The sequence below is a fragment of the Bombus huntii genome, chromosome 7 (assembly GCF_024542735.1).
Source record: "Bombus huntii isolate Logan2020A chromosome 7, iyBomHunt1.1, whole genome shotgun sequence".
NCBI lineage: Eukaryota > Metazoa > Arthropoda > Insecta > Hymenoptera > Apidae > Bombus > Bombus huntii.
Genome location: NC_066244.1, coordinates 16,518,422 through 16,537,705, shown reverse-complemented (window position 1 = coordinate 16,537,705; position 19,284 = coordinate 16,518,422). Strand labels below are relative to the sequence as shown.

At 35.8% G+C, this 19,284-nt stretch overlaps 3 protein-coding genes across 5 annotated transcripts in view; all 3 read right to left on the bottom strand.

The window, feature by feature from the left end:
* Positions 1-673: 673 nt before the first annotated feature.
* Positions 674-1,450, bottom strand: LOC126867274 (zinc finger protein 436-like). Its single transcript, XM_050621542.1, has one exon. The coding sequence runs from the start codon at positions 1,448-1,450 to the stop codon at positions 674-676; it is 777 nt and encodes a 258-aa protein (XP_050477499.1).
* Positions 1,451-1,658: 208 nt separating this feature from the next.
* Positions 1,659-4,519, bottom strand: LOC126867273 (zinc finger and SCAN domain-containing protein 26-like). The gene is made up of 3 exons (XM_050621541.1): positions 3,781-4,519; positions 3,035-3,703; positions 1,659-1,868 (listed from the first exon to the last, which is right to left on the bottom strand). The coding sequence occupies exons 1-3, from the start codon at positions 4,517-4,519 to the stop codon at positions 1,810-1,812; spliced, it is 1,467 nt and encodes a 488-aa protein (XP_050477498.1). The 3' UTR covers positions 1,659-1,809.
* Positions 4,520-4,745: 226 nt separating this feature from the next.
* Positions 4,746-19,284, bottom strand: part of LOC126867874 (zinc finger protein 82-like) — a 28,003-nt gene continuing 13,464 nt past the window's right edge. Inside the window, exons 5-6 of one of the 3 annotated variants that reach the window (XR_007690447.1) lie at positions 10,657-12,517; positions 10,216-10,363 (exon numbers count right to left, since the gene is read on the bottom strand). Coding sequence is in view for 2 of the 3 variants with exons in the window: in XM_050622910.1 (XP_050478867.1) it covers positions 6,017-7,703 (1,687 nt within the window). In the remaining variant the exon portion in view is untranslated. The other 2 variants (XM_050622910.1, XM_050622911.1) reach the window with 2 other exon arrangements.

The following is a 19,284-nucleotide window of genomic DNA, read 5'->3' as shown; positions in this document are numbered from 1 at the left end:
AGTAATCTAAATATATACAAATATACAAAAATGATCTATCTATCTTCAGATCTTAGTAATCAGTAGAAATGATAAATGCGACTACTTATTACAATTATGCACATGTACATATATTGCTGTTGACAATGGAATTCAGCATTTTTATAAAAATAACATCTTAAGATAAACTGTCGTTTCAAAAAATATTATTTGCCTTATATATATATGATGGTTGTAGTTTGTTATAAAAACCTGTTGTAAAAAAAAGTATAGCTTGTAATTTACAGCTTTTCTTTAAAGAAAAGATACGTGTAATAAAATTGATTGTAATATTTTTACAAAAAAGAATATCATCACATATATTAGTCTATAGAATATCACATATAGATTAAGATACCTAATATATCATGGTATCAGATAACTGAACAATTTTCCTCTTTGGAAATTACCTACTAGATGCCATAGGATCTCCATAAAATTACAAAAAATCAGAATTTTCATTCTCACAGTTGCCACTTAGTTTTTTAATGAAAAATCTCAAATGGTCAACCATCTTAACCACTTGGCATAAACTCTATCACCAATATTAAAAATTTTAATTACTGCTCAAAATATAGAAACCACCCCTCCCTGTAGTACACCAAACATACAAAATCACAATTCTCCACTCACGAAGAACGTGATTTCAAATCGATCATAATCTCGCGTCCAAAACGCAACTTTTATCGATCTGGTTATTCTGCAGTTTCTGCAGATAACTCCTAGCCAATTCAGCAATTTGCGGATGAGTCGAGTGTAATGGCGGAAGCGGTCCAGGATGATGCCTCCTGTGTCTCAATAGGCTAGAACGTTGCGTGAAATCCTCTTCACAAACGTCACATTTATAAGGCCTAATTCCAGCATGCGTCAAAACGTGTTGATAAAAATTACTGCTCGAAGGAAACGCTTTCTGACACAAGACACAGGTCAAAATCTTCGCCTGGCCATGTTTGAATCTTCTGTGACTCATTAATTCACGAGTTCCGCGATACTCTTTCCCACACTCTTCGCATTTGAAGCCTTTCTCGTGGAGCCTCAAATGATTATCCAATCTACTCCTGTGAAGAAACTTCTTGCGACACAAGTGGCAAGTATGCTCGTATTTCACTTCCTTCGTACGTTTCTGATGCCTCCATTCGTGGCCTTTCACGTTTTTCACTTCCTTGCCGCAGAATCGACAAATCTGCAATTCTGAAGCGTGTGATCTCTTCATGTGATGCGTCAGATCTATTTTCAGCTTGTAGCTGCGACCGCAGTGTTCACACACGTATTTCGACTCGTAATCGCTGTGAGTACGCATATTATGCCTCTTTAAGCTGTCTTCGCTTTTATATTTCACGTGGCAAATCTTGCATTCGAAGAAGTAATCCGGTCGATGGATCATCTTGTGTTCTTCTAAGGCTCGAGCTGTGTGACACGCCCTTTTGCACATATCGCATTTATACGGTTTCCTGTGAACATACGTTACGTGGTTCTCCACTTTCTTTGCGTTATCGAAATGCTTCTCACAGAAGGGACAAGTGTTTTTGATTTTATCCAGAACTTGATCCACTTCGACTTCGTCTTTCCTTGAAGCGATGGATTCGGCTTCTTTCTTCCGCGAGGATGTTTGCACATTTATTTTTGATTTTCTTGAATTTCTTCTGGCATTTCGTGAATTTTCAGAATCGTATTCCGAGTCGGTGGATGAATTGCGTTGCTGCGATTCTTTTATTTTTTCTGATTCTGTGTGCTTGAGATTTGATGTTGTGGTTTGTGTCGATCCTTTTCCTGACGGCTTATCGGCCGCTATTAAACAGTAAGACGAATTTCTTTCTGGGTTTCTTTGCTGTCGTAGGACAGGTTCTTCTCTGAAACAAGGATAGTCTGTGTGTCAGTGCATGAGAATTATATGTGGTTTATTCATATTATTTACAAAAATAATTGTATATGTAAGAAGTGAGAATATTTCAATCTACAAAGTAAAGTTTTGAATATTCGTAAAAAATTATTTCATATACGAATACTACTTGATGAGATGCTTTCTTCGATAGGAACGATTTATAATATAAATATATAATATAGAGTATAATATATGTTCATGATTAACATCTGAAATATATTAAAAATGTAACTTACTTTTGCGTCGTTTAATACACACTTTATTGTATAAACTGTGATATTTAAATGTCAGTATTTTCACATAAAATACATGAAACTATCAGTTTTCGAAACACTTTTACATTTCTACACATAATGAATAAATTTTGCTATTTATTAAGTTCAACAAATCGTGTTTATATACTGATTGTTTGTAATTAAAAATATTAATTAAAAATGATATCTTTTTATAAATGTGTTTCAATCATTTATAACAGATTATTTTCTGTAGATTTTATTATAAAAACAATAAGTTTTCTGTGAATACTTTAGGTAGCTTAACTTTATTTAGATAAAGTGACGTCTCACAGCAATTAACAATAAAGGGCATTAAAACATAGCATGCTTTAAATGCACGCATCTATCATAATTTCTTCTAAAATTCATGCTTGTCAACAAATCTTTCTGTTGTGTTCTCTATACAATGTTAAAATATTCGTTTCGATTACAATCAGTCTCAATAACACTTACTATAGACTTACTATAAACATCGTTAGAATGAAGCGATAAAATCAATTCGTAAATGTAATAATTTTTGTGGTTCATATTTATCATTAATTACCATATAGAACAAGATTCTATACAGTGTTTCTCGCGTATATTTCTTCACAAGCATTTCTATACTCTCAGTAGTCTTCTTTTAGTTGAATTTTTCTTAAGTTATTTCTCTACGATAAAACCCACAATGTAGTCACATTACGATATTTCACGTTTCAAGCGTTAGAAAGTCTCATCAATATATTCTTCGCAATATCTGCTATGAACGTGGTTTCTCTAAACGGAGGAAGAGGCCCAGGATGAGTATTTCGATGTCTCAAGACACTAGATCTCTGCGTGAAATCTTCCCCACAAATATCGCATTTATAAGGTCTAATACCTTCGTGAGTGAGCACGTGTTGATAAAAATTGGTCGTACTAGGGAATGATCTCTCGCAAATGGTACACGTCGAGCTACGTCTATGTTTCATGATCTTGTGACTAGAAAGAGAATACGGCGAAGAGAAAACGTCGCATAAAGTGCACTTGAAACCATCCTTATGCATAAGCAGATGATTGTCCAAGTGGTTACGAATCGAGAATTTTTTACGGCAAACATCGCAACTATACTTGAAAGCGTTTCTTTTCGCAGTCTTGTCGTGCTGCCATTCATGGTGCGTGATGTTCTCGACAATTTTACCACAAATTTTACAGACGTGACGAGCGTTTAGATGCGTTTTTTCAATGTGATCGACCAAATCGATCTTCAATTTTAAACGTTTCCCGCAGTGATCGCACATAAACTTTGGCTCCACGTTGCTGTGCATGCGAATATGATGATACTTTAGTCTCGCTTTACGCTTGTATTTTAAATGGCATGTAGGACGTTGTAAATACGGATAGTCTTCGTGAGTTATCTTGTGCTTTTCCAGGAGCAATTTCGATGGATACCATTTGTTACATTTGTCACAAGAATAAATTTGATGAATGATGAATTTGATGTTTCTAGGATGGGAAACTTTTGTGATTCTGTCTCGCCTTGTCTTTCCTTTTTCTCTTCTATTTCGCCCTTCAAAAAGTCAAATAGGATCTCTTTTGCGTGTTTATCTTCCTCCATTTCACTTTGATCTTTAATGTACTCAGTACATTGTACTCTACTTTCATTTAATGCTACTTGCGCCACTGGATTTTTGCTGTTTTCTAATCCTTTCAATTCGTTTTCGATCGATATCGTCGACGTGTCCTCTTTTTGCACATTTCCCATCTGTTGCATTGTATTATCAATTATTAACATTTTACTGTTTTCCTTTGACGTTTCATATAAATTGGATTTTTGCTTGATAGGCAACACGACCTTTTTCATGTTCGATATAACACCACTTTTATCATAAACCGGTATCAAAATATTTTTAATCACGCTTAATCTGCCAGTGTTTGTGCTCTCGGTCGGCACCAACATTTTCTTAATCTCGTTAGTCACCGGATTTTTAACTGAAATCAACGCTCGTTTCACCGTATTTATTTTCTGATCATCTGGAATTTTTCCAACCGTATCGTTATTCGTTTCTATCAACGATGAATCACTGTTAACTAGATTTGAACAATCGCTAGTACTCATAATATTCTCGTTCGAAATTAAATCCACGTTCGTTCCATTCTGTGTTGTACTATCAGTTAAATTGCTTTCACTTTTCTTCAACGTTCGTGATTTATTCATTTTCTTAGAACTTCTTACAAATCTTCTACGTTTCTTCGCGTTTCGTTCGGAAATTGAATTAGCTTTTAGATCGAGAGGCACTCGATTAATATTTTTTTGGTCCGGGATTCTGCGACACAATAAAACGAGTTGTTGCGTCGGGTTTGGTGGCTTCGATTTTTCCGCCATCCGTGAATTCCTGAAACACCGATTCGTTCAGTTAGTCACAGGAAAGAATCAACGGTGCACAACGAGAACAAAAAACACTTAGAAATTGGGTGGATCTGGTTACAAAATACGGTTTCAAGTCTGTAACAATCGACGACCTTGTTTATTTATATTAAATTTTTCCTGTGGATCTTGTAAATGTTAGTTTGGGAAGATAAATGGACAAATAAGAATTATATAACGAATGTTTAACAATTATTAAAAAGGATTTAATTAAAGGAACAAATGATCCAGTACAAACAATAAACGCCTCGAATGTTAATAATGAAATTAATGTGAACCTGCAGTTCGTCGTATTTTAAATCAACAAAATTTCATAATTTCTCAAAAACATCTAAATTGGATAGGTAAAGCTCATTCTTTATCCATTCTTACAATCACGGTAGAACTTACAAATGAATGCTTAACAATGCGTCATTTTGCTCTTCTATTTGCTCTCTTCGTCCTTTCTTCGTAAGTATTGTACTTTCTAACGATCTGATTTTTTACATTTCCTATTTACTCTTTTATTTTACAGTATTTATCCTCTTTACGATGAACTATATACATCATTAAGTCAAATCGACATTAAGTCGAATCATCAAATTGACATTTCGTCTGATAAAAAAAAACAGTCACGTTGAAGTTTGTCTTACGCACTTTTTGATAACAGAAGGATTAACACGTATAGGATCAATACGCATAGTAGAAACTTTTTTCTGAAAATCATCGAATCGAAAACACCTTGAGAAATAACTTTTTTACTTCACTGTAAAACTGCGATAAGTTTTAAGTGAACAAGATTCATTAAAAAATGAAGAATGGAGATGACACTTTATGAACACGATTATCTAAGTGATAAAAGAAATAATGAACTTTGAAGTGTAATGCAATCGGATGAAATAAAATATGAATATAATAATGCTTGCTTAAATTCTAGTATAATTATTGCACTTAAATTCAAGTGAGATATACCGCTTCCCGTTAGTCAATATCTAGAGACTCGTCTCGTGTTTCACATAGATATTTTAACAAGAAACAAAAGAATATATTAACATTATATTAAAACTATAAAATTCATAAAAATATTTAAAAAAAATGTTATTGGCAATTGGAATAAATTAGATCTATTTTTGTTCACTGTATTTTTCATTGCCAACATAGACGATAGCTTATCTTGTAAGTTGATCGCGATCGAATATGCTTTTCAATAAACAGGCAACAAACAATAAACAGAAAACAAAGTGCTTATTTCCCAAGACTTGCAACGAAAACATCCAATTTATTAGAATTTAAGCGAGCATCGTTCCTAGATTCTGAAAAAAAAAGAAATTAATCTTGGCTATTCTTTCATAATTCCACCTTTTATCAAAAAGTATTTGTATCCCAAAATTCCACCATCAACTTTACATCAAGTATTGTACAAAATTGTATTTTTCAGTATTTTAATCTGCATAATATCTGACATCTTAACAAAAATTAATGTTCGTTATTTTCGAGTTTATTTAGTATCAAAGGAGGAGGCGGCAGATGACTTCCAGGATGCTTACGACGATGCGTCATCATGCTTCCTCTCTGAGTGAAACTTTGACTACATAAATCACACACATATGGTCTTTCACCAGTGTGAGTTAAAGTATGTAGTTTAAGCGAGGTTGATCTGGCAAATGTCTTTAAACATATTTTACACTGATACGGCCGTTCTCCAGTGTGTTTTCGAAGATGCAGCTTCAACGAGTAGTTGGTGGTAAAATTCTTGCCACAGTGGGAACACAGGTAAGTATGCGAGTGTAGAGCGACGTGATTACGAAGATTATACTCAGAAGCAAATGTTTTGTCGCAAATGACACACTTGTGCTGCTTGGCCTCCGATTGGTTAAGCACATGACGATAAAAATCATTTCTGGATTGAAATTTCTTTTCACACAGCGTCCTTAACATGTCCAATCCTTCCTTAGGAGCTTTGTGCTTCATTAATAAATGATTCTCCAAGCTGTTCCACGCTTTGAATTTCCTAGAACAGATACTGCAATGATGCAGATAACTGGTTTTCTTGTTCTTTTCGTGTTTTAGTTCGTGATGCACGATATTCTTCACTGCCATGCCACAGAATCTGCAAATGTTAGTTATGTTCATGTGCGATCTGTGGATGTGAAGGTTTAGGTCTAATTTTAATTTGAATCGCTTCTCACAGTAATAACACGTAAATTTGGGATCTATGTCACTATGTTCACGGGTCTGATGATTCTTTAATCCTGTCGCGGTTTTGTACTGCATCTGACAGATGGAACACTGATAAAACGGAACCACATCGTGTGTTTTCTGGTGTTCTTCTAGAGCAAAGTCGGAGAAGTAGCCTTTATGACACTTGTCGCAGCTATATGGTTTCTTATGTGTCTTGAGGACGTGCTTTTGCATTTGGTCCTCGTCTCTGAAACACTTCTGACAGAATGGGCAAATGTTCTTTAAAGTGTCCAATATTTGATCCACTTCTTCCTTGGATACATCTGTCGATATACTGTCCAGTTCTAACTCTAATACTTTCTCTGTTTTCTTTTCTACTTTCTTTTTCTTTTGTTTCTTCCTGGGCTCCTTTTTCCTTTCTGGGCTCCTCGTCCTTTTTTCCAATGACGTCTCCTGTTTCTCTTCGTTTTTTTTCTTCTCTTTTTTTTTACAATTCACCTGCTTCCTTCTAGTTTTATTTGTTAATAAAGTCTTTTTCTCAGTTTTCTTTTTTGGCGATAAACTCAATTCCGACTTGATAGGTACCATGACCTTTTTAATTTCGTAAGACATCGATCCATCCTCTGCTGAAAAAGGAATTAATACACTTTTGATTATGTTTAATCCAGACTCGTCCCTTACTTCAACAGGTACCAATATATTCTTAATTTCCTTCGTCACTGGATTTCTAACAGGCACCAAAACAGTTTTCACCGTGTCCACGATCGAATCATCAACTACTCCTCTTCCTAAAGTGGAACTACTATTGTTAACTTCGTCTTCAATGTCTCTAACTGTCGTCTGACTGTTCTCGTCGTGATATATTTCATCTTTCAAGGACATGGAATTCTGTATCGTGGGACTGGAAGCTGGAACAGTAACTTGGAACTGCACTCGATCATTTCTACCCTGGCCCAGGGACGTTTCTGCGATCGTAGACCTCCTGAAACATCCATTCGTTTAGTCAATCGTAAGAAAGCGACCAGTATGCTAATTTGGGGCAAAGGAAAAATAAGAAAGACAGGAAGGAGGATCGAGAGGATCAGAGTTGCAGATTGGTCTTCGTCGAGTTCGATGCCACATTTATTCGCATGATCCCTGTGTTCTGAGCTTTCAGGGTTCTATATGTCTTAAACGAAAATGGTGAGGAGCGTGATATGGATAAAAACAACGGTGTGAGTATGTACCACATAGTGAGAACGATCGAGCGATTTCTGAAAAGGATTTAATTAAAGGAACAAAGAATTCAGTACAAGCAATGAATGTCGTCGAACATTGCACTGAAACAATTCGGTTTTCGGATTGATCGTGAATTTACACTCAGTATCACTACTTACATCAGTAAAATTCACAGCTTCTAGAACAACCGACGTTTATTAAACTCGCTCCCATTCTCTCGCTTTCTCTCTCTCTCTCTCTCTCTCTCTCCCTCTCTTTCATTCTGTTTTTTCAAAATCATCATGAAATTCGTAAGGCTCGATTCATATTTAACGATCTATACCGCCGTGTATTTGCACTGCTCCCTCTGTAATCCTTCTATCATTCACTGTATTTTACACAAACCGTTTGTTTAAGTACATTATCTTATGTACATATTCAAGTCTTATTAGTAACTAATTCGAATATTTATCGCTAACAAAGCAGTTCTTGCAGTCGGTTTTTGAACTATCATTTTTATACGGTTCTGTAAAAGCTTCGTTTATCTCCTGCGTATATTTCACAATATATTTTCTAATTCGAGACTTAACGATACAAAATAACGCTAGAGGCTTAACAGAAAAGGAATATTGTAATACGAACGGCGTACAATCTCCCTCTGCAAAACTTTGACATTAGGTAAAGCAGCTTTCATCCAATTATAAAAAGTACCGTTATTATAAATAATTTCACCACTTGTCAAGCGAACGAGAAATACAGTTCCTAGTCATCAAGTTAGAACCACTTGCAGAAATTTCACGTTTTTCTCAAATTCATTTCCGCTTTATGAACTATGTCAGTTAAACGACCGTCTCTGTATATCCAAATTGTTAATAATTGCAGAGACGAGCAAAAATATTGACACAGATCAAACTTTCTTGTAGAATTCTGTATAAATTCGTAAAACATATTTACTAAATCATAATTTATAACGTAAAATGTTGATGAAACGTTAGTGCATACGAAACAAATTGAAAAGAATTTATATTGTAATGGAAGCAAAAGAGGAGCTACACAAATATCATTATCAGATCTTTCATCATAATACCTTCATTAATTTAGATTGTATATATCAGCGAAATTAATAAAATGTGGTCCTATTTCAATGACAAGGGACTGTAGTTATACCGTAAGATTTACTATGTTGGAATAGCAAACGAAAGAAGAAACTTAGAAGCGCACTGCGAAGCGTTACGTAAACAAAGAGTTCAAACTCTTGAAAGCGAAATCTTAAGTCTTCACATATGTCTTCCATGATATAATTCAAATTTTTCAAAATTCACTCAACTTTCCATCTTTCTGTGTATTCTAATTTCCACCAAACAATCTTCAATGCCCAGAAAACGCTATAACTTATGTCCATCGCTCTCGAGTCTGCTAAGAAGTAGAGGAGGAGGCGGAGGATGACTTCCGGGGTGTTTTCGTCGATGCACCATCATACTACTTCTTTGAGTAAAGCTCTGCCCGCACAGATCACACACGTACGGCCTCTCGCCCGTGTGTGTTAATTTATGCACTCTGAGCGCGGCCGACCTGGCGAAAGATTTCGAGCAAACCATACACTCGTAAGGTCTCTCCCCTGTGTGTTTTCGACCGTGAAGCTTCAAAGCGTGATTGGTTGCGAATTTTTTACCGCACTGGGCGCACAGGAACATCTGCGAGTGTAGACCAACGTGATTACGAAGATTCTGCTCGGTAGCGAAACTCTTGTTGCAGATACTGCACTGGAACTCCTTCGGCGCGCTTTTTTGAATTCTATGAATTACCCGTTTGTGTGCTACCAAGTAGGATTTTTGGGAGTAGGCGTTGCCACAGAATTCGCAGATGAAGGTCTTTCTGCCTAGATGACTGGCCTTGTGGTCCTCCAGATCGTAATTAGACATGAAACCCTTGTCACATTGATCACAACGATAACGAAAATCACGCTGGTGAACTCGACGATGATGCATTCTTAATGAGAATTTATTTATCGTGGTGAAACCGCATACTTCGCACGCGTATTCGATACCACGGTGGATCTGAGTGTGGTTGGACACCTCTGAGGAACGTTTAAACGCCTTGTCGCAGATTTCGCATTTGTAAGGACGAAGATCGCTGTGCTTGATCATGTGACGCTTGTAGTCTCCTTGTCTGTCAAAATGTAACTTACAGGTGGAGCAGATGTATTGTTCTTGATCTTCGAATCTTTTATTCTTCCTCCTCTTTGTAGATGAATTTGTCAGTGAATCGTTGTCAGAATTTGTAACGTAATTTGGCTCCTTCGAGGTATGATCTTTTCTATCAGACGAAGGATTCACTTGCTCTGGCGATGGTTCTGACGATATGGATGATCTTGATTCGAAGATCTTGATGGCCTGGTCGCCGCAGTCTTTGGATTTCGCGTCCCACTGTACGACCCCGAGAGTTCTGCAATCAACAACGTGATTTTTCAACATGTTATACGTGTTCGCATCGTTCGTCGAAACATCTTCCAGATCGCTGGTCGTTTCTTTAGTAATGACATACACAGGACGTGTCTCTAATTCTCTTTCTTTAAAGAGGATATAAAGGGAAACAATCGTTGACTCGCGAGAAACGAAGAAAGACATAAGACGTTGGTCGATCGGATCGGAAAGTCGTTACGCACAATTTTTTAATTTTCAATGAATTATTGTTCTTTTATTAAACATATAATAACGAGTATCAATATTTATACTAACATGGAACTTGCAGTCGGTATACTCTCGTAATTGAATTGCCTCGAATTGTCTGCTGTAAACCACGAATTCCTTCGACTCGTTACACAGCGAATCGGAACGCGTAAACGAAATAAAACTTGTTCGATAAAATAACACTATCTCTCAATAAAGAACTCGCTATCAGCTTATTAAAACGACAAACAAAATGAGCGAAAGAAACTGCAAGAAACATCGAACATAATAATTGAACGAGCAAATAATATAATTTCAGTCACAATTGTATAGTAGTCAATTGAAAAAAGAATATGATAAATCGTTAAAACAAAAAGAAACAAAAATTTGATCAGTTTCTTTCATTCTTCGTTGGTCGAAGCTAGTCCACACGGCCATGCACATTTGGTTCGTCATCGACTACGACAAGCTGCACGGTCGTCAACGAGTTACAGTTTTCGTGATGTCAGCACCAACAAAGTGACCAATCTCGATGACGACGACACGATGGTACCGAGAGTGGCTGCACTTCTTTCAAAGTTCTACCCTCGACGAAGAAGGCACTCAAATTTAAACGCAGGTCGACTTCTGGTGAGCTGTTAAGTTTCCCTGGCATGAGAAGCCACGGTTGCAGATCTGGCACACGTACGGTCGTTCTCCAGTATGACCTCGCCTATGTATAGTCAACGTGGATCTCTGAGAAAATGCTTTTGGACACTGGTCACACTTATACGGTTTTTCACCAGTATGCACCCTCCTGTGCATTCTGAGATTCTCTGAATCGGTGAAACCTTTACCACAGATGTCACAGACATATGGTTTTTCGCCAGTATGGATGCGTCTGTGTTTCTTCAAATGCTCGGCGCTGCTAAGACTTTTGCCACAATAATCGCACAAATACAGTTTCGTAGGATTGTGGCTCTCCTTGTGACGGAACAAGGATCTTTTGGTAGCCAAGACACGGCCGCAAATGTCACAGGCCGTGCTGGTTACTTTATTAGCCTTCATTTCAGGATGCATACGTCTGCAGTGAGCAGAGAGTTGTCGTCTCAGGTAGAAGGCACTACCACATAACTGACAAACGAAAGGCTTGTCGCCAGAATGTATATTGTAATGCTCCTGTAGATCTATCGCTTTACGGAAACGTTTGTCACAGTCGTTGCATTTAAAAGGAAGGTCCGCTTTATCCGTGTGTCGCAACATGTGAATGCTCAATGCTGCTAATACGGTAGTCTCGTAGTCGCATTCTTTGCACATATAGCTGGGATAGAAGTGAGTCTTCTCGTGCCTGGTCAGATCACGGAACAGACGGAACTTCTTAGGGCAGTGCTTGCAAGTTAGATCGCCAACCGTGTGTCGCATTAGATGCTTCTGGTAATTACTCTTATGTCGGAATACCTTGTTGCACGTTTTACACAGGAACTCCAACTCTGGTTTCTCTTTCTTTACTTTTAGCGTGGTCGAACGATTGGCTACTGTTGAAGTACTGCTCGCTTTGCGTCCACCCTTGCGACCTGTATGCTTCTTCATGTGTTTACGTAGATTTACATACGTTCTAAAGACTCTTCCACACTGGGCACAAGTGTTCTTGCGTTTACCCTTGTGCTCGATCTCGTGACTGTCCAACAGCGCCTGAGAGGCAAAAAACACGCCACACAGTTTGCAATGATAAGCCAATGGCAGATCCTCTTCATCGTCCTCGTCATTCACTTCTTGCTTGATAAAGTTTTGCTCCTGGTTTATCGGCAGAATGGTCGCGTTGTTGCCACCAGCCGCGTCCGCGCATTTAGCAGGCGTCGAACTCTCTGGATTCGCGTCCTTCTTCACCAGGTCGAGCTTCGTCAACATCGCCATCGGGTAATACTCTTCGGAGAAGGATAACTGGTTGTATCTGAAATATAAAAATTCGAAGGGACACATCAGTATCAGATGTCCTCGTTGAATAGTCGGAGTCTTTCCGCGCCCGGAACGCGTTTTCTCAAATCGTATACCTGGAAGAGATATCCAGCACGCTCTACGGTTTGCTTTCAATGTGAAGTCCCTGAATAGATTAACAAGTCGTAGACAATCGCATTATTAAAGTTAGTTACACGTAAGTGAGTTGTGTGAAAAGAAACAATAAGTTGCGAATATGGTATTTCGAAATTGCGTTTCTAATAATAAAAGCGATCTTGTTTGGACGATGTCAAATAGTTGTTTTATTTAACAAAATTGTACATGCAATAGTATGTCTTAATTAACTTGAAAAAATACCATGTTCCACATGATCGATTTACAAATTTTTTAGAGATCGGCCGAGAGTTGCTTGCACTTTGCCCACAGACTCTCTTATTCTAAATTCGTTATGTACAATATCATAACGTAAATTAACATAATACTGTAGGAAATATAATATACGAAAGTGATATGTTTCGATACATTACCCGAATGATGAAATTAAAAAGGTATTCTCGGCAGATTAGAAACAAAAAAAAAAAAAAAGGAGAGGTACAAAAATATAATTGATGTTGTGCAACTTATAACTTTGGCACCAATGAACATTCCTTTTCATACAATTACGTCTTTAATTCATCGCACTTGAGAATTAGAATCGATAATATGCAATGAAAAATTTCAAGTATGATAAATGTATCATCAGGTATGAAAGTAGCGTTTAAAATTTCAACCTTTCTTCGGAAAACCTGGAAAATATCCCTTTAAACCAAAAGTTCATTTTCTGTGACTCTTTTTGTAAAAACGTTATCTTTTATTGTCACTAATTTTTTAGAAACTTTCAAAGTTTTAAAGATCACTCCATTTGGTCCACAGCAACGTTCACCGTGTGCACTTTGTTGTGAGCGTTCAACGACGACCTGGAAACGAACGATTTGCTGCAAATCTCGCACTGGTACGGTCTCTGTCCTGTGTGATATCGTTTGTGAATAACCAACGTCGAGTGCTGCGTGAACGATTTTCCACACGTGTCACAAGTATACGGTTTCTCTCCGGTATGAGTTCTTTTGTGAACAACCAGGGTGCTTCTCTTGCGAAAAGCTTTGCCGCAGACATCACAGATCAACAATTTTTCCCCGCTATGAAGTCGAAGATGATCCTGAAGAGATCCTTTAGAAGATACTGATTTACCGCAAAGATGACAATCGTATTTATTTTCACCCATATGGGACTTTACGTGGAACACCAAAGAATTCTTATAAACAAACGTCTTGCCACAGAATTCACACTGGTGCTTCACAGGCTTGAAATTCGGATCGTGAACCTTCAGATGCTTCACCAAAGTATGATTATTCGGGAAAGACTTATTGCAAGAGTCACAAACGTGTTCTTTAGCTCCGTGTTTCACGTTCATGTGACCGTGTAATTCGGCGTTCGTGAAGAATCCTTTCTTGCATACTTCGCAGTATCTTGTATACTTGTCGAAATGGCGCCTCTGATGAGTAGTCAATTGGAAAGCTTGGACAAACGCGTGCCCGCACACGTCGCACACGAAATTCCTCTCTCGAGTGTGGATTCTTCTATGGACGGCTAGTGTATTGGTCCTCTTGAAGGATTTCTCGCAGATATCACACTGATAAGGTCGAGCGTCGCTGTGAGACACTCGATGGCCTTCGTAAAGATTCTTTGACCTGAAAAGCTTTTTACACATATCACACTGATAGAACGTCTGTGCCAAGGCATCAGGATGCTTAATATCGGAGACCGCTTCCTCTTTCATTGTTTCTTTGGATTCTTCTTCGCCGTTTGAATCGTTTCTGGTCAGACTTTCAATCTTTGCGCAACGAATTTTTGGCAATGTATTTTCACATTGGTACGTTGAATAATCGTCCTCTTCTTTTATGACTGAATATAAAATTATCGATCTTTCCGTAATCACTTGTTGTTGAGTTGTTGGTTCGATCCTCGAGTTCGACAGTGACCTGCGAAGAAAATGAAAAAAAGAGTGTCGTCAATAGCGATTTTTACTTTATTAGTTTAGATCTAGCGGCAATTTCGATTTTATGAGAGGAACTGGTATTTTATTAATAAACATTTAGGTTGATTTACATCTGACAGAATACACTGGATGTATAGTAGGAATATTGTGGTGTTAGGCTTCGAATTACTTTTTACGTTTTCTTCTCTTCTTTCTTCTTCGTTCGGCTCTTGTATGTTTTATATTTCGTGTGTTTCGGGGACTTGTTTTATATAAGACCGTAATACTGTTAATAGCGTATTTATAAAATGAAAGTATTCGAATATATTTATGAAATGGAATGAAATTCGTTCTTCGATTAATAACAGTTATTACAAGGATAAAATATTCTTGTATTCCGTTGCTCGTATGAATATACAGAATATGTAATTTTTTATGGTAAATTAAAATTGTTTTTCGTATGATTGAATAAAAATCATTTATATTTCGTTCGTTATTCTCCCTTTTTGAAAAAAGTTTACAGTTTTTAAAAAAAATATTTGTGATAAATACAAATATATTTCAACCCTTAATAAAATTAACGAAAGTAAAAATTTACACATCTGTGATTTTTACAAAAATGATATTCATACATTTCGAGGAAAAATTAGTGACTATTGCATACTTCATTCTTAAAAATTATATGAAATAAATAATAACAGAATATTGTTCTTAATCTTCTGTGTATAATTCTTATTTCTCTTTGCACTTACTTCTCGTATACATCTTAAAATACTCGTTTACAAAATAAAAACATAAAAAATGAACATAAAGTACATATATCACGTATAGTATACAAAAAAAAAATAAATTTATCGAAATAAAGAAATAAGTATTCACTTATTTGCACATGTACGTTGTTAGCTTCGAGAATGTGTATTTACATGGAAAGTTATATGAATGTATTAAAAGTTTTGCACTTAATACAAAGATAAGACATCCACGAGTGTTAAGATATAATTCGTAAAATTATGTTAGTAAAATATACAATCTCCTAATTACAATATAATTAATGTCTCTGATCCTTTTTTTTATAAATATTAAGTATAGTGTTTTATAACTCTTAAATACAAACTGGTCTTGCATGTGGTATTTATACTTTCAGTAATTACACTTCTGTTATATTCGCGTTTTCTTTGATATTGCTAATTGCATATTTATTGCAATTTGTTGTATTTTATCACTAAGTTAGGCCAAGAATAATCTCGTTATTGGAAAAAAAGAAAGACGTATATATGCAAAGTAGATTGGGATTAGGTTTATATAATGTCATTTTTGAAATTAAAGATTTTTGAATATTATGGCACATTTTAAATTGCGAGATTCTACAGTACTATTACTTTTCGTTGGTAACAACAATTTTTTATTGTTACATATATATATATACTCAAATATTGCTATCAAAAGCTTATTTGCTACAGAATCTTCTGATATTCTATTTTTCTAATTCAAATATGTTCAATTTAATCAATTCCTAACTTAATTGATCCTCATTGCAATAATGCTTGATACAATTTATCAACGGTTTTATCGTTATCCTCTAACATTAGCATAATAGATTTATATTTGGAGTATTTAGTATTTGCACTTACACTTGTTTTCAGTGGAGAAATATTTCGCCACGATTATAAATATCTTACTGTGATTTTTTTTTGTAAAAAAGATTTGGAAAGTACAGGTTGGTCTTGAATAAAAAATAGCTATTACAAAAATTTGTCCTAATAGCGTGTTGACTGTCATATTAAACTTTTCTATAATGTTAATAACAATATATTTAGAAAGATTTTTAGTAAAATCCTTTTTAATCACAGTTTCTAAAAATAATTCTGTTCTAAACATACGAAAATAAATTAGATAAAAAACAATTAAAATATTTTTCATCCTTAATTTAAGTTTTAAAATTCATAATGACAATCAGCACACAAAGATCTCATAGCACCTAACATACCTAATTTTCTACAGCAATATATCCTCTAATCAAATGCCTCATGCTCTTTACCATTCTACGTACCAAAAACCTCAGAGATTGGTACATGTATCTCTTGTTCTCAAAATACAATACCTGCCAGTAATCTTATACAAACACACATCTCTTTTTGGTTCACTTCCTTTCGTTATGCGACTTCATATGCGAATTCAGTGAACCCTGCTGCGTGAACCTTTTCTGACATACCTTACATTCATACGGTCTTTCACCTGTATGCGTTCTCAAATGTACAATCAGATATTTTCGAACGCTGAAGGCTTTGCCACATACTTCGCAAACGTGTGGTTTCTCGCCAGAATGTATACGCATATGGATCTGCAGATAAGCTTTACTCGAGACTGATTTCCCGCATATCTCACACGTGATCAGGTTCTCTCCAGTGTGTATCTTAAGGTGCACCTTTAGAGCCGCCTTCCAGTAACTTTCGAAATTACAAATATTGCACTTGTGTTTCTCTCGTTCGCCGTGAGACTTCATGTGCGTATTCAGATACGCAGCACTCGCATAAGGGGTGTTGCACACCTTGCAAACGAATGGTTTCTCCCCGGTATGTGTGAGTAAGTGTCTTTCCAGGGTTTGGTTCGTGTAGAAGCCTTTGCCGCAGATTTCACAGTGCGTCACATATTCCTCGTTATGTTTCTTTTTATGTAAACGAAGATCGTAGCCAGACACCTTCGAGATACCGCAGATATCGCACGTAAAACGTTTGTTGTGTTGCTTCAGATGTGTCTTTAAGAATTCTTCCGTTTTGAAGCATTTATTACAGAGAACACATTGAAAAGGCTTCTCCTTTTGGTGCACTTTGATCATGTGTTTCTTCAATTTCTCTTCATCCGCGAAACTTTTATCACATTCCTCGCAATGACCACCAGTTTCTTTGTAATTCCTTTCATGATCCTGCCTATGTTTTAGAAATTGAAGCTTCTTACGCATTTTTTTGTTACAGACGTCGCATTCATAAATGACCGAGCATTTTCTGCTCTCGTATTTATTGTTATAATCTATGTTAACGTTCCCCCCTGTTTCTTCTTCTTCTTCTTCTTCTTCTTCTTCTAGAATCAGTTTCATCTCCGTGTCGTTACTTTCTTCTAACGTGTCCGTTACTATCTCTTGATGACTGATCTGTTCGAACTCTTCAACCGTGCAAACGTCATTCTGATACTTGACCAGTTCCATATCCTCGAGCGTTTCTATCTGCTCTATTTTCGCTTCCTCCATGCTGATCTCCTGACACCTGCAATGGACAAGACTCGTCAACGTATGGAATGTAATGAGACGCAATTAACATGGTAATATACTTGTTCTCGAATAAGAAATTATCTTCCGCTTAGATACGAACCGATCACGGTATTTCTTCTGCTGTTGGTGGTTTAACATCGATAAAGATGTAATATACTTCGAAGAGAAAATTTGTAGAAAATGTCATGAAGCTTTTACGTAGAGTAAAATAAAAATGAGATGTAAAATTGTAGATACAATAGATTAAATAGCTTATAGAATATATTTATAAAAAGTTATTATAATATGTATACAATTTTTAGGAAACTTTTGAAATTTAATATTGTTAAACTTTCATGTTTGAAATTATTTTCATATTCAGTATTCTATATTCGTACACATTTCTAATTTTCATGTCAAAGTTTTTGAAGAAATCATATCGAAAATTGATATTTCGTGGAAGTTATATATTTTAAAATATACTTCAATTTTAATGTTTGTTAAAGGCTATCTAACAGTAAATTCGCAATAGCCTGTTAATTTGGTATTTATTGCCAACCAATTTGTTGCAAAGTGTAGCTATTTTTTTTAATATTTCTTCCAGCTCAAGAATCATTTATCATTTACTTACCAGCTGTCGTGCAAACCATTCGAAGATACAAAATATACTAACCTAAGGAGGCCGATCTGGATTAAATTTAAAAGTATTTGACTTTTTATTAAAATGAACTTTTTAATATTTTCATATCCTTACTAAGATATTAAAATATTACAAGCGATGTGATAATTTATGTCCATGTATCATTAATCTTATTACATTATATACAATTTACGCAACTTGTCTGTTTAAAACAATTAACATAACACACTATTCTTCCATAATACAAATTAAAATCATGGAAGAATCATATAATTTTTTCTATATTAAAAAAGAAAGATATTTTCCAACTCCGTTAGTCTTTAAATCGTTATTATTTTTAACATCTGTGAGCTATACAAATAAACACAATTGTAAAACAATTTTCACAAATCACATATTCTTATTAATAATCATTAAACTCTCAATATTTAAGACGAACTGTACGTATGTATAATACTATGTAAGAATCCACAATTTCCAATACCGTTAAAAAGATCAATAATGTTAAGTCTACGAACTAAAATAAAATAATACAATTACAATCTTTAAATTAGTCTGCTTATTAACAATAAAACATAGAATAACAATTACAGAACTCGATGAAAATTCAAGGCACCCTTCATTTAGCGACCTCGTGTCGACGCAGATGGGCGCTCAGGGTGCCTCGTTGCGTGAATCGTTTCTCACAGATTTTACATTTATAAGGCCTTTCCCCTGTATGAGTTCTTCGATGCTTAATCAGATACTTCCTCGAACTAAATGCTTTCCCGCAAAATTCACAGATCTCCGGCTTCTCACCAGTGTGTATTCTAATATGAATCTTCATATACTGTCTCCTGATCAATTTACCGCAAACCTCACAAG

Coding starts and splice junctions, on each gene's coding strand:
- LOC126867273 (XM_050621541.1), bottom strand. CDS start 4,519: ATGGCGGAAAAATCGAAGCCACCAAACCCGACGCAACAACTCGTTTTA. Junction 3,704..3,780: donor AAATGAAAGTAGAGTACAAT/GTACTGAGTACA, acceptor GACTTTTTGAAG/GGCGAAATAGAAGAGAAAAA. Junction 1,869..3,034: donor ACACGTGCTCACTCACGAAG/GTATTAGACCTT, acceptor TCCTTGTTTCAG/AGAAGAACCTGTCCTACGAC.
- LOC126867274 (XM_050621542.1), bottom strand. CDS start 1,450: ATGTGCAAAAGGGCGTGTCACACAGCTCGAGCCTTAGAAGAACACAAG.